The sequence below is a fragment of the Monopterus albus genome, unplaced genomic scaffold, assembly GCF_001952655.1.
Source record: "Monopterus albus unplaced genomic scaffold, M_albus_1.0 scaffold26.1, whole genome shotgun sequence".
Taxonomy (NCBI): domain Eukaryota; kingdom Metazoa; phylum Chordata; class Actinopteri; order Synbranchiformes; family Synbranchidae; genus Monopterus; species Monopterus albus.
In genome coordinates, this window is record NW_018127906.1 from 2,802,279 (window position 1) to 2,816,635 (window position 14,357).

General features: G+C 42.8%; 1 protein-coding gene across 1 annotated transcript in view; it reads left to right on the forward strand.

Annotated features, from left to right (window-relative positions):
* Positions 1-10,835, forward strand: part of mmp11a (matrix metallopeptidase 11a) — a 22,426-nt gene extending 11,591 nt beyond the window's left edge. The window contains exons 2-8 of the mRNA XM_020595316.1: positions 205-410; positions 2,677-2,820; positions 4,129-4,262; positions 4,701-4,939; positions 6,462-6,666; positions 7,254-7,514; positions 7,975-10,835. Coding sequence (XP_020450972.1) covers positions 205-410; positions 2,677-2,820; positions 4,129-4,262; positions 4,701-4,939; positions 6,462-6,666; positions 7,254-7,514; positions 7,975-8,093 — 1,308 coding nt within the window. The 3' untranslated portion in view covers positions 8,094-10,835. The remainder of the gene's footprint in view (positions 1-204; positions 411-2,676; positions 2,821-4,128; positions 4,263-4,700; positions 4,940-6,461; positions 6,667-7,253; positions 7,515-7,974) is intronic.
* The last annotated feature ends 3,522 nt before the right edge of the window (positions 10,836-14,357 follow it).

Below are 14,357 nucleotides of genomic sequence, written 5' to 3' on the forward strand. Positions count from 1 at the left end.
GAACCGCTCCACGTGGTCAACAGGTGTACAAACATCATCTGGTTAAACTGTCCCGTTACCATCCCAGTTATTCCTCCACTTCTATTTTCTGAAACTCAAAAGATTTTTTTTACTTCAGTACACGCCAAAGACGATTAGATGACACAGCACAGCATTTTAAATTACTTAGGCTGATGTTTAAGGACAGTTCTGTTGTTGTTCCAGGTCTCTGAAAAGTTCCCTGACCTGAAGAAGAGAGGAAAGGTGCCTCACACCCAGGACTTTGGGTTCACCTCTAACCTGTGGAACCGACCTCGCTGTGGCGTACCAGACTACCCTGTCCAGGAAGAGGTGCGTTACCAGGGACATCACCGCCAGAGACGCTTTGTCCTGTACGGAGGACGTTTGGACAAGACAGACCTCACCTACAGGTACCGACCTGCAGCCCTGGTAGACAAAGGTTTAGATCCGAACACTGTGATTTGGTCAAAAGCTCCAGCACAGTTTAAACACCGGAGCACAAATTTACTGTTTTGGTTCATTGCCACAAATCTCGTAATTCAGCCACAGCAGGAAGCAGCTGTTTCCAGAGAAGCCGCCCCCTACTGGTCCAGCTGGTGAACACAGTGGAGCATTTAGCAGCTACAGAGCCAGAGATTTCCCTCAGGAGGTGGTGGAGACCAAACAGAGAGGGTCTGCTGGACACAAGCACTGTTCCAAATCAGTGACCATGTTGTTCCGAGTCTGCTACAAGCCAGTGTTGACTTTCTGCTGCTCCTAGTGGCAAAACTGGGTATTACAGGTTTGAAGAACGAGATTCTGAGTTTGTTGCAGGCAGGATCAGCTGGATTTTAGACAAACCTCAGAGAAAAAATGTAAAATGGGAGTTCCTATGTGGCACTTAGAAAATAAAGTCTCGATTACTGAAAAGGAGCGCTAGCTTTCTTTCATCTCAGGCCTTGGCACCATCGAGGATCTGGGAGTCGTCTGCTGCCTTTCTGTCTGTCTCCTGGGGTCCCTTTCATTGGAGTCATTCTTTAACATAACAGTATAATAACAAAGGCAGAGAGGAGTGGGGGGGTTGCTTTTCTTATAAGCCTCAGCCACAGACTAAAAAGGTTCTGCTGGATCAGACCAACAAAGCCCTCACAGTGATGACTGACACCGTGATGTGCTCAGCCAGGGTCACGGCAACAATCTGCAAAGTCAACTACATTTCTGCATGACCTAACAGGGCCACCATAGCTTCTATGTCCTTATAAATGACTAACAGAGTGTCTACTTCTGATTCAGAATCAGCCAGCATTTTGAGCTTGTGAAGCAAGTTCTGGCATGACATGTAAAATCACGCTGGATCAGCTGAGAGCAGTGTTGTTTTACCTGCTTTAATGGTCGTTAACAAAACTGAAAAGGTGCTCAGGTGGGTGGGAAACAAAGGGTTGACCTGGTTATGGTTCAGTCGCAGGAGGAGGTCCGACAGAAAGAAGCACGTTGTCAAGTTTTATGACTTCGTTCTTTATATCTTAACTTTCTAAATATTCTCCTCTCGCACTGGCTGACACGTTCCACAATCTAAAATAACAACAGAGTCTGTAACACGCAGTTTGTTAAAAACATGTTCAACATTCATTCTGTGGGGGAAAAGGCACAGTTTGTGCATGAGCATCAGTGGACTGGACTGTATCGCACCACACCACATGTGTTTTGAATAAGGGCGGCAGGAAAACTGTGACTGCAGGAGAAGCAGAAAAGGAGGTTGAGGGTAAGTGGGTTGACCAGTTATAAAAGTCAATCCAAAATTTCCTCTTGAAATTTACAAAACATCTCAGACTGATGAGCTGTAAAAAGGTTCGAGGACAAATTTAAATTTAGTGCAGTATACATGCTGTTGTATTGTTTGTTTCAAAGACGGTGATAAAGCCAGTTCTTCTAACAGGAATCTGTTCTGTAGCAGAAAAATACCTGCATTATCCAGAAATAAAGCCTCAGATTAGCAACGTGGGTCAGATGAGTCATATTTTATCGTTAATCTACAGGGTGTTTGTGCAAAATCTGATAAGCTCAAGGATTTCAAACCTGTGTGGACTCTGCGTTGAGGAAAGTCCCGTTGTACAAACCTCAGGCAGTCTGTTTGCATGTGTCCACTTTAAATGTATGAACAAACAGTGCAGGTACAGCTGTCCTACATACCTGGGTTTCCTCTCCTCCCACAGTTATGCTTCACATGAAGGAAAGAGTCAGAGCTGATGGATGACAGGTATATTTTTACTGCCAGAGTTCCCCCAAATTAAGACCTAGTTTCCCATAAACCCCACTGCTTCCTGACCCTCTTGATCCTTCTTGCATGAAAAAAGAGTCGACTTTCTTGCAGTGAGTTAAAAGCTTGGGACTGAGCCATTGTTTGTGTTTTGTGCTGCAGTTTTTCCTCAAATACAGACCAATAAATACAGAGATGCCACCAGAGGATCTTAGATTGTCCACAGCAGCTGTAATGTTTCAACTTAACTGAGCCTGAAAATACTGGAGCTACCTGCAAGTTATAAAGCTCAGTCACATTTCCATCCAATTAGCAGTTAATGATGTTGCCCAGTCAGGCTGGATCAGATCAGGGGGAGGCCTGCGACGGGTGGTCCCTCTCTACCGTTATACATCCTGTGTGTGTTTGTGTGTGTGACACCTGCCATGCATCTCACGCAGGATCGTCCGGTTTCCCTGGCAGATAAGTGAGGAAAAGGTTCGACGTGTCTTTCGGGAAGCGCTGAAAATCTGGAGTGACGTTACTCCACTCACCTTCACCGAGATCCACAGTGGGAAGGCCGACATCCGCATCGACTTCACCAGGTGGGCAGACACAGGTGTAGCAGGAGAAACACCACTAAAATATAAAAGGAGCCCAAATATAGGCCTCAAACATAGATAGAAGATGTTAAGGAGCTCAAAACATTTTTAGCCATTAGTGTTACATAAATGACAGGGGAAACAATTCTCTTCTTGTACTGTCACGCTGAGCACAGACCGACATGTCGGCAGGATCGAACCTCGCTACACCTCAGGTGTTTCTACCTACCCAGTGCGGCTGGGTGCAAAAGCACAAGTTACAATTCTATCTAATCCTACATTTACACAAATCAACAATCTGGTTTTGATAAAGATCCTTGTTATAGAGCCACAAAGGCAGAAACAAGAGATAGCAGAGCACGAACAGACGAGCGGAGGACAAACTCCAGGCTGTGACCAGGGGTCCGTGTCCTCCTCCTCTTTTCTGTAGCTCGGAGTGAGTATTCCTCTGCTGAGTTCTTGTTTTTCCCCTTTTGACTCATGGTTTTGATTAAAGCCTTCGTTTGCTACATGAATATACCTGGCATTCGTTAATCTCATTACTGCTGTGAACAACCCAACGTGTATCTCATCATCATACAACAGATATGGAAAAACGCTGTGTGAGGGAAAAAGGGAATAGATGAACAATGACTACAAACTTATGCCAAGACACAGAAAACGAGGGAAATCTAAGGCGCTGAGAAATAAAATGAATTTCTCAAAGATAAATTACGGCATGAAATTAATTATGTTTTAAGAAAAGCTTCACTCTTTTACCAGCTCATTTCCTTTGTGACCTATTAGGTCATTTAACTGCTTGTTGTAGTTTTACTGCAGTTCATTGTTTATAGAAGTTACAACACATTTAAACTGCTTGAAAGCTGAAGACAGCTGCACAACACACGTGGCAATTTCAGTGTGTCATCGTGGGCTCTGGTAAACTGTGACGGGCCTTCATCACACATTACTGACATTCATATACTATATGATTCATCTAATGCCTAATAACATGTTTACTGACAATGGTGATGATGATGATGACACTTTATTACAGACTGAAGGTCCAAGTTCAAAAACAAATAAAAGCAATAAAAGAACAGTTTAAAAACGAAACAATAAAAACAGAAAATACATAAAAAAACGAGAGCACAAGAACACCCATAAAACTACTGCCCCTTTAAAAGACAGGTATACCAGTGTTTCCAGAGAACCGAAGTAAAACGCATGTCACTGTGTGCAACATTAGACCCTGTAACCTTGTCTTTACATATCTGAACCTTTCAGCTTGTCTGTTCTATTCATGGGAATGTTTGATTTATGGCCCTGCAGGTACTGGCATGGGGACAGCCTTCCCTTTGACGGCCCGGGTGGGATTCTCGCTCACGCCTTCTTCCCCAAAACACACCGACAGGGCGACATCCACTTTGACTACGATGAATCATGGACCCTGGGAAATCACATGGGTGAGTGTGACGCTGAGATGGTGGAGGCCCTTTCACCATGATCAAATATGTTCAATCGATTATCAAATGAATGGTACCAAATCAATCAAATATTTCTAAACTTTACATTGATTTTATTTCTGTTACTCAACAAACATTTCTTGGATGCAAACGTAATCTCATCAGTTGAGGCTAAAGTGTCAGGTTCAGTGAAAAGCCAGATATATTAGTGACACCAGGACGTGCATGGGGTAACAGGGAGGATACCTGAGAGCAGACATGAGTCTGCAGGGAGAGGAAGTGGTGAGATAGTTTTTTATGACTCCTTGGGTGGTACTGATCATCTCAGGTAGCACAAGCCCCACCCTCTGACACGGCGAGCAGGTCACAGCAAACCGCAGGCAGCATCTGAACCAGGTGTGGTTTTGCATCCTCTGAGGATTGTCTACCCCCCTGCAGGCACAGACCTTCTCCAGGTTGCAGCCCATGAGTTCGGGCATGTCCTGGGCCTGCAGCACTCGCGTGAGCCAAGATCCATCATGTCTGCATACTACAGCTTCTCCTACCCGCTGAGGCTGAGTGAGGATGACAAGCAAGGCATCCAGTACCTGTATGGAGTCCATCCACAAGTCCTGCCCACACCGCCACCCCCCCCTCCACCTCCAGCCAACCCCGAGACCAATGAGATCATTGCCAATGTGAGTTGAACTTATGCAGCTGTTGAAGGATTTGCACTGAATTTTAAGGTGAACATTTAAATTTGTCCAGTACTAAGACGGCACAGGGTGAACCTGATAACCACCAACATACTAGCACTGTCACAGAGAGCGTGTTGATGACCTGCTAGCATGGTTGTAGACTAGAGGTCTACAGAACCCGCAGCAGACCAGTGGAAAACCTGCATCAACATGCATCAAGCCATTTTCAAACAGCTGAGAGACAAAAGACAAAGTTCTAACCGATTTAATATCTGTGAATAAATACATTAAATTAACTCGACCTCAGTTCCCACATTGGGACAAAGCTCCAGTGAGCTGTAAAGTTCACACTTCTCTATCTCTCACCTCCAAACACACCTGATACCAGGTATGCTCAGGTCACCTCAGATCCCCACGCGTATCGGACATATTGACACTCGGGCTCGAACTTTCCCGACCAAACTAGACTGAGCAGAATTTGGCTCTGACACGACTCAGCTCCAAAGTTGTGGTGACAGTACACCCTTGTTCTTTATATCAACAAGCGACACAAAGAAAACAAAACCATCCGTGTGTAATTGTGCAGGCATCCAGACTGAAAGCAGCCCCACGTTAAAGCAGCAGAAGGGGTTGCGTTGTTGGGGGGGTGTCGCTCCCACCAGACTGATGAATGTGAAGGTTTATCAGAAGCTCTTCACACAGAGAAAGGATATTACTACTGAATAATCACAGCAGCAACTGTTTGACCTCTCACCACAACACTTGTGAGGTGAACAGTAGAAATAACGCGTTCAAGGTACAAAGTCTGGTGCACATTTGTCGACAACACAGCGGTACAAAGTCGTCTGGTGCACATTTGTCGACAACACAGAACCTTGTTGGACAGTGTTGTGTCCTCTCTCGGTACTTTCTAACCTCCCTGCTCTGTCTGTGCGTCTCAGCTCCACACCCAATAGCTTTTACTGAAGGAAAACACAGATATATGCATAAAATTTCACTTTTTAAAAAGGCTTGGTAATGGCCTAAACAACAGGAGGCATGTGTTTAGGACATGCGTGTGCAGCAGTTGGGCTCACTGATGCTTCTGCACAACAACGGAGCTCTGAGGCACAGAGGAACAACCACAGCTCTTTGTAGGATCAGTTCATTTTTACGGGATCTATCCTTTTAGAGGCCGCGGCTCCTGTGGTTACAGCTCACTGCGCTTGTCTTTGAAACTACACCACATCACAGAGTGCTTTTAAATCACAGATGATAAATGAGGGTCAAAGACTGACTTGTAGTCCCAAGGGCATTTATCACAGGTTCCATTTAAAGTATTTTGTCTTGTAAAACCTGTAACAGAAGTTTTTCACTGAAACTCCTCATCACAGCTTTGTGGCAGTAAGAAGCACAGACGCTCCTCTGTGCTTTACTCTGGGATCCTTCCAGGCGGTGACACAGCTCAGTGACACCTCATCACACTGCAGCTCCCCCGTTTTAGAAACTCTTTGCCTGAACAAGCGATGTGTGTCATTTCCAGCCCGACGCCTGCCAGACGGACTTTGATGCTGTGTCTATGATCCGGGGGGAGCTGTTCTTCTTTAAGTCGGGCTACGTGTGGCGGATCAGGGACGGGCATCTGGAGAGCGGCTACCCGGCACTGGCATCCCGGCACTGGAGGGGGATTCCTGACAATATTGACGCCGCCTTTGAAGACAAGTCAGGGAATATTTGGTTCTTTCAAGGTAGGCAGCGAAGAAGTGTAAACGGCTGTCATGTGGTTTGTTTCATGTGAGTGTGGGATCAGGGAGACAAAGTCTGGAGGTAATTGTACAGCTGTAACACCTTGGGGTTACATATGGATGCGTTGTCCTCAGCGGGACTGACAAAATTCACTCAAATGGATTTAATGGCATTTTTGTGATTTACAACTTTTTTTTTGCAACTTAATGAACCAGCTGTGTAGCTGTCTAGCTAATTTTATTTAGGTGGCAGGATCAGTTGACTTCTTCACAATGACTGAAGAAATACATCGTTTTTATCTCTGATTTTATCACAAACCACATTTCGAGTGCTACTCTCAGCATTTGAGAGGACAGAGGCACAGATTTACAAGAACAGAATCAGATTTGAGAGTGAGGGAGGACATAATCTTGAGGGTAACAGGTGAGGGATCCTGCCTTGCTCTCAAATACTGATGTGGTTTGTGCAGCCTCAAAGGTTTTGGCGGGGAAGTGGGCTACTTCCATATCTGAGTCTGTGTGAAACAGTAGCAGCTGCACTTACTGAGGCAAAGAAAAATGGATGACAAACATGAAATTTCTCTGGGCAGGTGAGAACTACTGGGTGTTTGATGCTGAGATGCAGATCAGAGGCCCCGAGTCCATCAGGACTTTGGGTCTGTCAGTGCCTGGGATCCAGGCGGCACTGCGCTGGGGCCACAGCTCCAACTACAACACCTACTTCTTCAAGTCTGGCAGCTACTGGAAGTTCAGCCCACGCGAGAACCGAGTCGAGTCAGTCTACCCACGCAGCATGCAGGACTGGAACGGCATCCCCAGCGACGTGGACGCTGCCTTCAGGGACATCTACGGTAAGGTCCAAAACCTGAAAGATATTTCTTTATTTTCCACAAATCCTCTCCAGACACTAACAGCAACAATGAGTGTGGTGTCCTCACCGTAATGTGTGTGAATCCAGACCCTGGTTCGGTTTACTGGTCTGTGCCATAGACCGCCACTGTTGTCCTCCAGCTATTAACCCCCCTCCCCTCCAACAAACAGCTCCACAGGCTGAGAACGGCGTCGCTGTGCACAGTCAGCTGATCCCTGCTCTGTTTACACTCCTGGCTCCTCACACTGTTTAGGTGTGGTGCAAAAGATTTAATTTCTGTTTGCTGTAGGGGCTGCATTGACTTCATTTCACCTCCAAAAGCAACAAAAGAGCAGCATCAAAATGTGCCCAAACACAAAAAAAACAACTTAGCAAGCACCTTGAGAGTGATACTTACATACAGGCCTCACCGTAACCCGACCGTCCTGTCCATCTTTCAGGCTATGCTCACTTCATCCGAGGACGACAGTACTGGAAGTTCGACCCCTTTGACATGAACTCCTTGGAGGGCTACCCCCGCTACATCGGCATGGATTTTTTCGGCTGTAGAAACGTGTGAGTCTTTAACTGTGGAAAATCCAGCATATCATTTTTTGACAATGAAGGGGAGTTTGTGGAACAAAACCTTTTATACGTTCATACTGTGGACACGAGGGGACGAGATGATCTCCTACAGTCTCTTCATTCTGTTCTCCATTTATTGATACTCAGATCAAGTCCACCTTCTCAGGAAAACCGAGGTATGTCCTCTCAGACCTGACACCTCCTGTGCAGCTACACCCGTGTTTATTTTGCACAGTCTGTCACCATGCGGCTGAGATCTGGGCCCGGTATAAATGATGTGTGACACATGTGAACTGCACTGTTCTCACCTCCTGTTTTGAGCCTGACACTGAGATTTTGGTAGCAGACAGAGCCAGTTCACACTGTTCCTCCATGTAGTGGATGCTTCCATTTCATGTTTTGTTTTTTCATTGTGGAGCCTCGGGTGTTGGGAGAGTGACATGAAACTTAACGCTGCAGTAGACAGATTTGGGCATTAGCTGCTGTAGATAGCAGGAAACATTTGCTTCAATTATGTAACATAACCCCAGCTTTTAACAAAATTTTCATCTACACTTTGGCCTGTTAAGGACACGACCACATGCAGCTGATTTTCCTGTGAATCTAAACAAAAGTCACATCACTCCTAAGTTCCTCTATCATTGTACTGTTATGGAAAGCAGTCACTCATCCTGCACAAAGATTTTTTATGACCTAGTTTTGACCAAACACAATGGGCTTGTTTGTGTTTTTGTGCCATGGAGGTACTGTGACACCTGGATACAGGTGTACTGACAGTTATTAGCCTGGTGCGTACACCCCACATTTTCAATTCATAACACAGAGTGATAACTGACAGGTTTATACTTGGATGTGTCCTGTCAACAGTTTCACAAACATCTCTTTTATCACTGTGGTCTATGGAGAAAGTGCTTTTTGGGCTGCAGAGGGATTTTTCCTTGCAGCGGCCACATGGAAAAACTGGCTGAACAGTGGAGCAGCAACATGTTACTGACACAAGACATTTCTGCATTTCACCCATATGAAGCCAAAATGAAATTAGTTGTTCACAGGGAAGAAACGGTGGCAACACCACTCCATGTCAAGTTTTGATGTCGCTCTTCTAACATGATGGTGTGGAGCTCATTCACCGGCCTGCAGGAACAGCTGCAGAGCGCCATCTGGAGTCAGCAGTGCCACCCTGCAGGAGAAGTGAGAGACTTCCTCAGAGAATGTCTTCATGTTTGGTCATTGTGCATCTATAACACAGTGCTCTGAGGTCAATCCCAAAACAAGCTTAAACTTTGATTCTATTCTAGTTTGTCAGGCTGTTTTACAAAACATGAAGACAGTGTTTCACAAGCATTTATCACAAAGGTTACCACATGCACGGCTGTGGTGGAAAGGAACTACATGTACTTTCCATTTTCTGCGACTGACAGTGACTTTCTTTATCAGTTATTCTGCCAACAATTATTATTTTGGACAGTTAAATAATCTATTATAGAATTCAAGGAAACAGTAAAACAGCTTGATAAACGTTCCTACAGGCCGTCGGTCGGCATCTTCAGCTGCCTTGTTTTTTCTGACCAACAGTTAAAAATCCAAAGATTTTCAATATACCGTCATGTACGACGAAGCAAAGCCTCATATCTTTGGGGAAAAACAGCAAATCAAATTACAAAAATAATTATTCAGTTATCGTAATACAGTAGCATTGATCCAACAGCTATAGTTAATGATCAGTTTTATACAAGATTGAAATTTTGCATTTAGAAACATAAGGTGTCCCAAATTCATGCTACATACTAGTTTTATGCAGTACAGTAAACTGTTGTTGCAGTTCGTCTACAAAAAGAATCAGTTTTCCCTTTATGAGCACCTCCTTCTTTTCCTTTGTGCATAGCATTGTGGGAGAATAGCGTGTGTCATGCAGACTTGGTGCTTCTCCAAAACCTGCGTAGTAGTAGTGGTGTGGATCTGGGACACATGGTTTCCAACCGTTTTACCCTCCCAGAGAAACCAGTGTCTGTTTCAGATGTTCGAGCCTCATTATCATTTCCACCAGAAAGACATTAAACACAAAAGATCAGAGGAAAACTCCACAGAACTAACCTGAACTTGTGCAGCCGTGTTTTTTCGTCTGTCCTCTCCCATTATCGATCCCGAGACCCCTCAGATCTGGTGACAGTTCATTGAAGAAGTCAAAACTAGCTCAAGCAACTACGACAATAAAATGGTGCTCACACACTGATCCATCAGTATTAACAATTTAATAATTAGTATGTAATATTATACCAGTCACAGGTGACACCGTACTGCAGAGAGAGTACTTTTACTTCTGATACTTCAAGCACATTTTGCTGATATGTGTGTTCTTGGGTAGGATTCTGAATTTACCTGTAATGGAGTATGTCTCATGAACCTGAAAAACCCATGTTACAACCTCTTATTGGGTCACGAGCCAAAGGTAGAGAGCCGCTGTTCCACCCAATGTGACCCCCCCCTCGTGTGCATCATATGCTCGTCTTCAGTGCAGGACACTGACGAGTCTTTACAGTTTGCATAATCTTCTATGGCCTGGTCTTGTTTGAATCACTTCTGTAGTATTACTCAGTGAAAGTATTTATACACAACCTGCCAAATGTTTCTTGTACATACATGTCTTTGATTATTACTGTTGTTGCTCGTATGTAGCCTAGACTCTGTACGGGAAATGTATGATCCGCATATTGTGTCCTTTCTAATAAAACCATAACCTTTTCTAACAAACTGGACAAGTGTGTGGACAGATTAAAGCCAAGTCACCATGGAAATTTTACATCTAGACATATTTTTGCGCTATTAACCCTGTAAAGCCTGACACATCAAAAAATAGCCAGAACATTCTAATTTTTTGGAACTGAGATGCGGCAAATATGATACAAATGGTTTTATAGTAAAACTTTTCATGAAGCGAAACGTTTCTTTTTATCTAAATGTGGCTTTGATGCTTGAGACAAACTTCAGTTAAATAATCTATTATAGAATTACAGTAAATAGTAAAATAGACTGATAAACGTTCCTACAGGCCATCGGCTGGCATCTTCAGCTGCCCTGTTTTTTCTGACAAACAGTTCAAAATCCAAAGATTTTCAATATACCGTCATGTACGACAAAGCAAAGCGTCAAATCTGGGAGGCAAAAACAGCCAATCTGACATCTCTCCTTAAAAATTACATAAATAACTGAGACAAATTTAGCTCACTTCAATGTTTGTGCTGAGCAAACATGGATGAACAAGTTAAAAGAAAGTTAAATTCACTTTCCAGCCAAATCTGGATAATTTAATTAACATTACTAATAAATGTCAGTTATTTGTTTGATTAAAAACATCACTTTTATTCTAGATTAGATTTAGAAACTAGACATATCCCAAATATTTTGCTACAAAACTAACTGCAATTTGGGTAAAAGAAAAAAAAAAAATATTTTTACAAAATGTCTAAAAAAACTTTTATTGTTGAAATAACATTTATCACTAATTTAACATATACAGTATGTACTCATTTATGAACATTACATGATGAGGTTTTAGTAATTTCTACATCACGTCTTTAAAAATTGATTAATCAAATTCTCATTCACAATATTAATTTAAGAAATATCTCTTTATTTGCAATCGGGTGTAAAAGTGTTTTTAGTCTCATCTTTTCACTCGTAATTTCTAAAAAATCTTGTTTTAATCTAAGATTTATTTCACTAATTCAAATTTAGACTAGACTTAAATTCCTAAAACTGGCCTTAAATGTGGAGATTTCAGCACCTGTGTTTGTTTACCTTGAAGGTGTGTGTGTGTGTGTGTGTGTGTGGGAGATGGTGTTGAATGGCTCTGATTGGCTGCTGTGCTGAGAGGGCGGGGCCCGTGCTCCACTGAGGTAAAGCAGTGTTGACAGCAGCAGCAGCAGTCATGGCTCTCAGCTTCATTCAGGAGTTCATTCAGGAGTATTTTCAGATCCCTGTGGTGACCTGAGTGTACACAACCGCCTGCATCCTCACCACGGCTGCCGTGGTAAGAAACAACAACAGAGTTTAACTTCAGACCACCAAGCTGCGAATAGGAATTATTTATATACAATAATTCAAAACCAGGACATTACTGCATGAGCTGAATTAAAACTATATGTATGTCTAGTGAATGTAAGCACATTTACTGAAGTGCTGCACTTAACAGTGATGGATGAAGTACTATGGTTCTTTAAGTAACAATACAACAGTGTAAAAATGATCTGTAACAAGTCCTGCATCCAAAACATAAAAGTACAAAAGCATTAGCCTCTAACTGTACTTTAAGTGTCAAAAGTAAAAGTTATCATTGGATTCAGTTTCCTGTTCAACATCACTTTTCTGTATCTTTTATCATGGAGGTTCCTCATGCAAACAGAGTAAACATCCCAGTTTATCTAGAAAAGGCACCACTCCAGCTTCAGTACTATGATGACAACTAAGGGTCCTTAACTAAAGTAAGTTATCGATACTGTCGGATGATGGAGGAGGGATGTTTCCGGGGAAGGACAGCGGACTTTGTTTTCATGTTCCTGTTTGGAGGAATCGTGAGGACTGTATTCTTTTTACAGCAATGATGCCCTCATGTTATCTTTGGGTAATCAGGTAATCTAAGCAGAATATTTGACTCAGATATTAGAAGTAGTATAAAAAGTAAAGCTGCTTGTTCTGCAGTAAAACATCTTTGTGACTTCATTAGATTGATACCGATACATCAAAATGTGTAAACAGCCTTATTTTTTATTGTCGTTTTAACTAGTTTATAGTTTGGTAATTCAGTCCACTGGCTCCTAACCTCAGGTTCGGGCCCCTACATGGGTCACAATAAAAATACGAGAGATCATGAGATGACTAATGGCAGAGGAAAAGTGGAAAATCCAGATTCTGACAAGTTTATATATTTTTACAGGCTTTCCTCTAATTTTGCTGATTTTTTTTATAGATGTCAAACCTTCTCCCTCTTTAAGCCTTCAGCAGGTATTTAAATGAATCAATCAGAATAAATTCTAACAAACTCATGGACACTTTAAACAAGACAAAGGGTCCCAGCAGGTTTCCTCATACAGTATTGTTCAAAATAATAGCAGTACAATGTGACTAACCAGAATAATTCAGGTTTTTAGTATATTTTTTATTGCTACATGGCAAACAAGTTACCAGTAGGTGCAGTAGATTCTCAGAAAGCAAACAAGACCCAGCATTCATGATATGCACGCTCTTAAGGCTGTGCAATTGGGCAATTAGTTGAAAGGGGTGTGTTCAAAAAAATAGCAGTGTCTGCCGTTGACTGTACAAACACAAAACTATGTTGTACAAACGTTTTTGTTTCTAGGATTTAGCAATCCTGTGAATCACTAAACTAATATTTAGTTGTATGACCACAGTTTGTTATAACTGCTTCACATCTGTGTGGCATGGAGTCAACCAACTTGTGGCACCTTTCAGCTGTTATTACACTCCATGATTCTTTAACAACATTCCACAATTCATTTACATTTCTTGGTTTTGCTTCAGAAACAGCATTTTTGATATCACCCCACAAGTTCTCGATTGGATTAAGGTCCGGGGATTGGGCTGGCCACTCCATAACATTAATTTTGTTGGTTTGGAACCAAGACTTTGCTCGTTTACTAGTGTGTTTGGGGTCATTGTCTTGTTGAAACAACCATTTCAAGGGCATGTCCTCTTCAGCATAAGGCAACATGACCTCTTCAAGTATTTTGACATATGCAAACTGATCCATGATCCCTGGTATGCGATAAATAGGCCCAACACCATAGTAGGAGAAACATGCCCATATCATGATGCTTGCACCACCATGCTTCACTGTCTTCACTGTGGCTTGAATTCAGAGTTTGGGGGTCATCTCACAAACTGTCTGTGGCCCTTGGACCCAAAAAGAACAATTTTACTCTCATCAGTCCACAAAATGTTCCTCCATTTCTCTTTAGGCCAGTTGATGTGTTCTTTGGCAAATTGTAACCTCTTCTGCACGTGCCTTTTTTTTAACAGAGGGACTTTGCGGGGGATTCTTGAAAATAGATTAGCTTCACACAGACGTCTTCTAACTGTCACAGTACTTACAGGTAACTCCAGACTGTCTTTGATCATCCTGGAGCTGATCATTGGCTGGGCCTTTGCCATTCTGGTTATTCTTCGATCCATTTTGATGGTTGTCTTCCGTTTTCTTCCACGTCTCTCTGGTTTTGCTCTCCATTTTAAGGCATTGGAGATC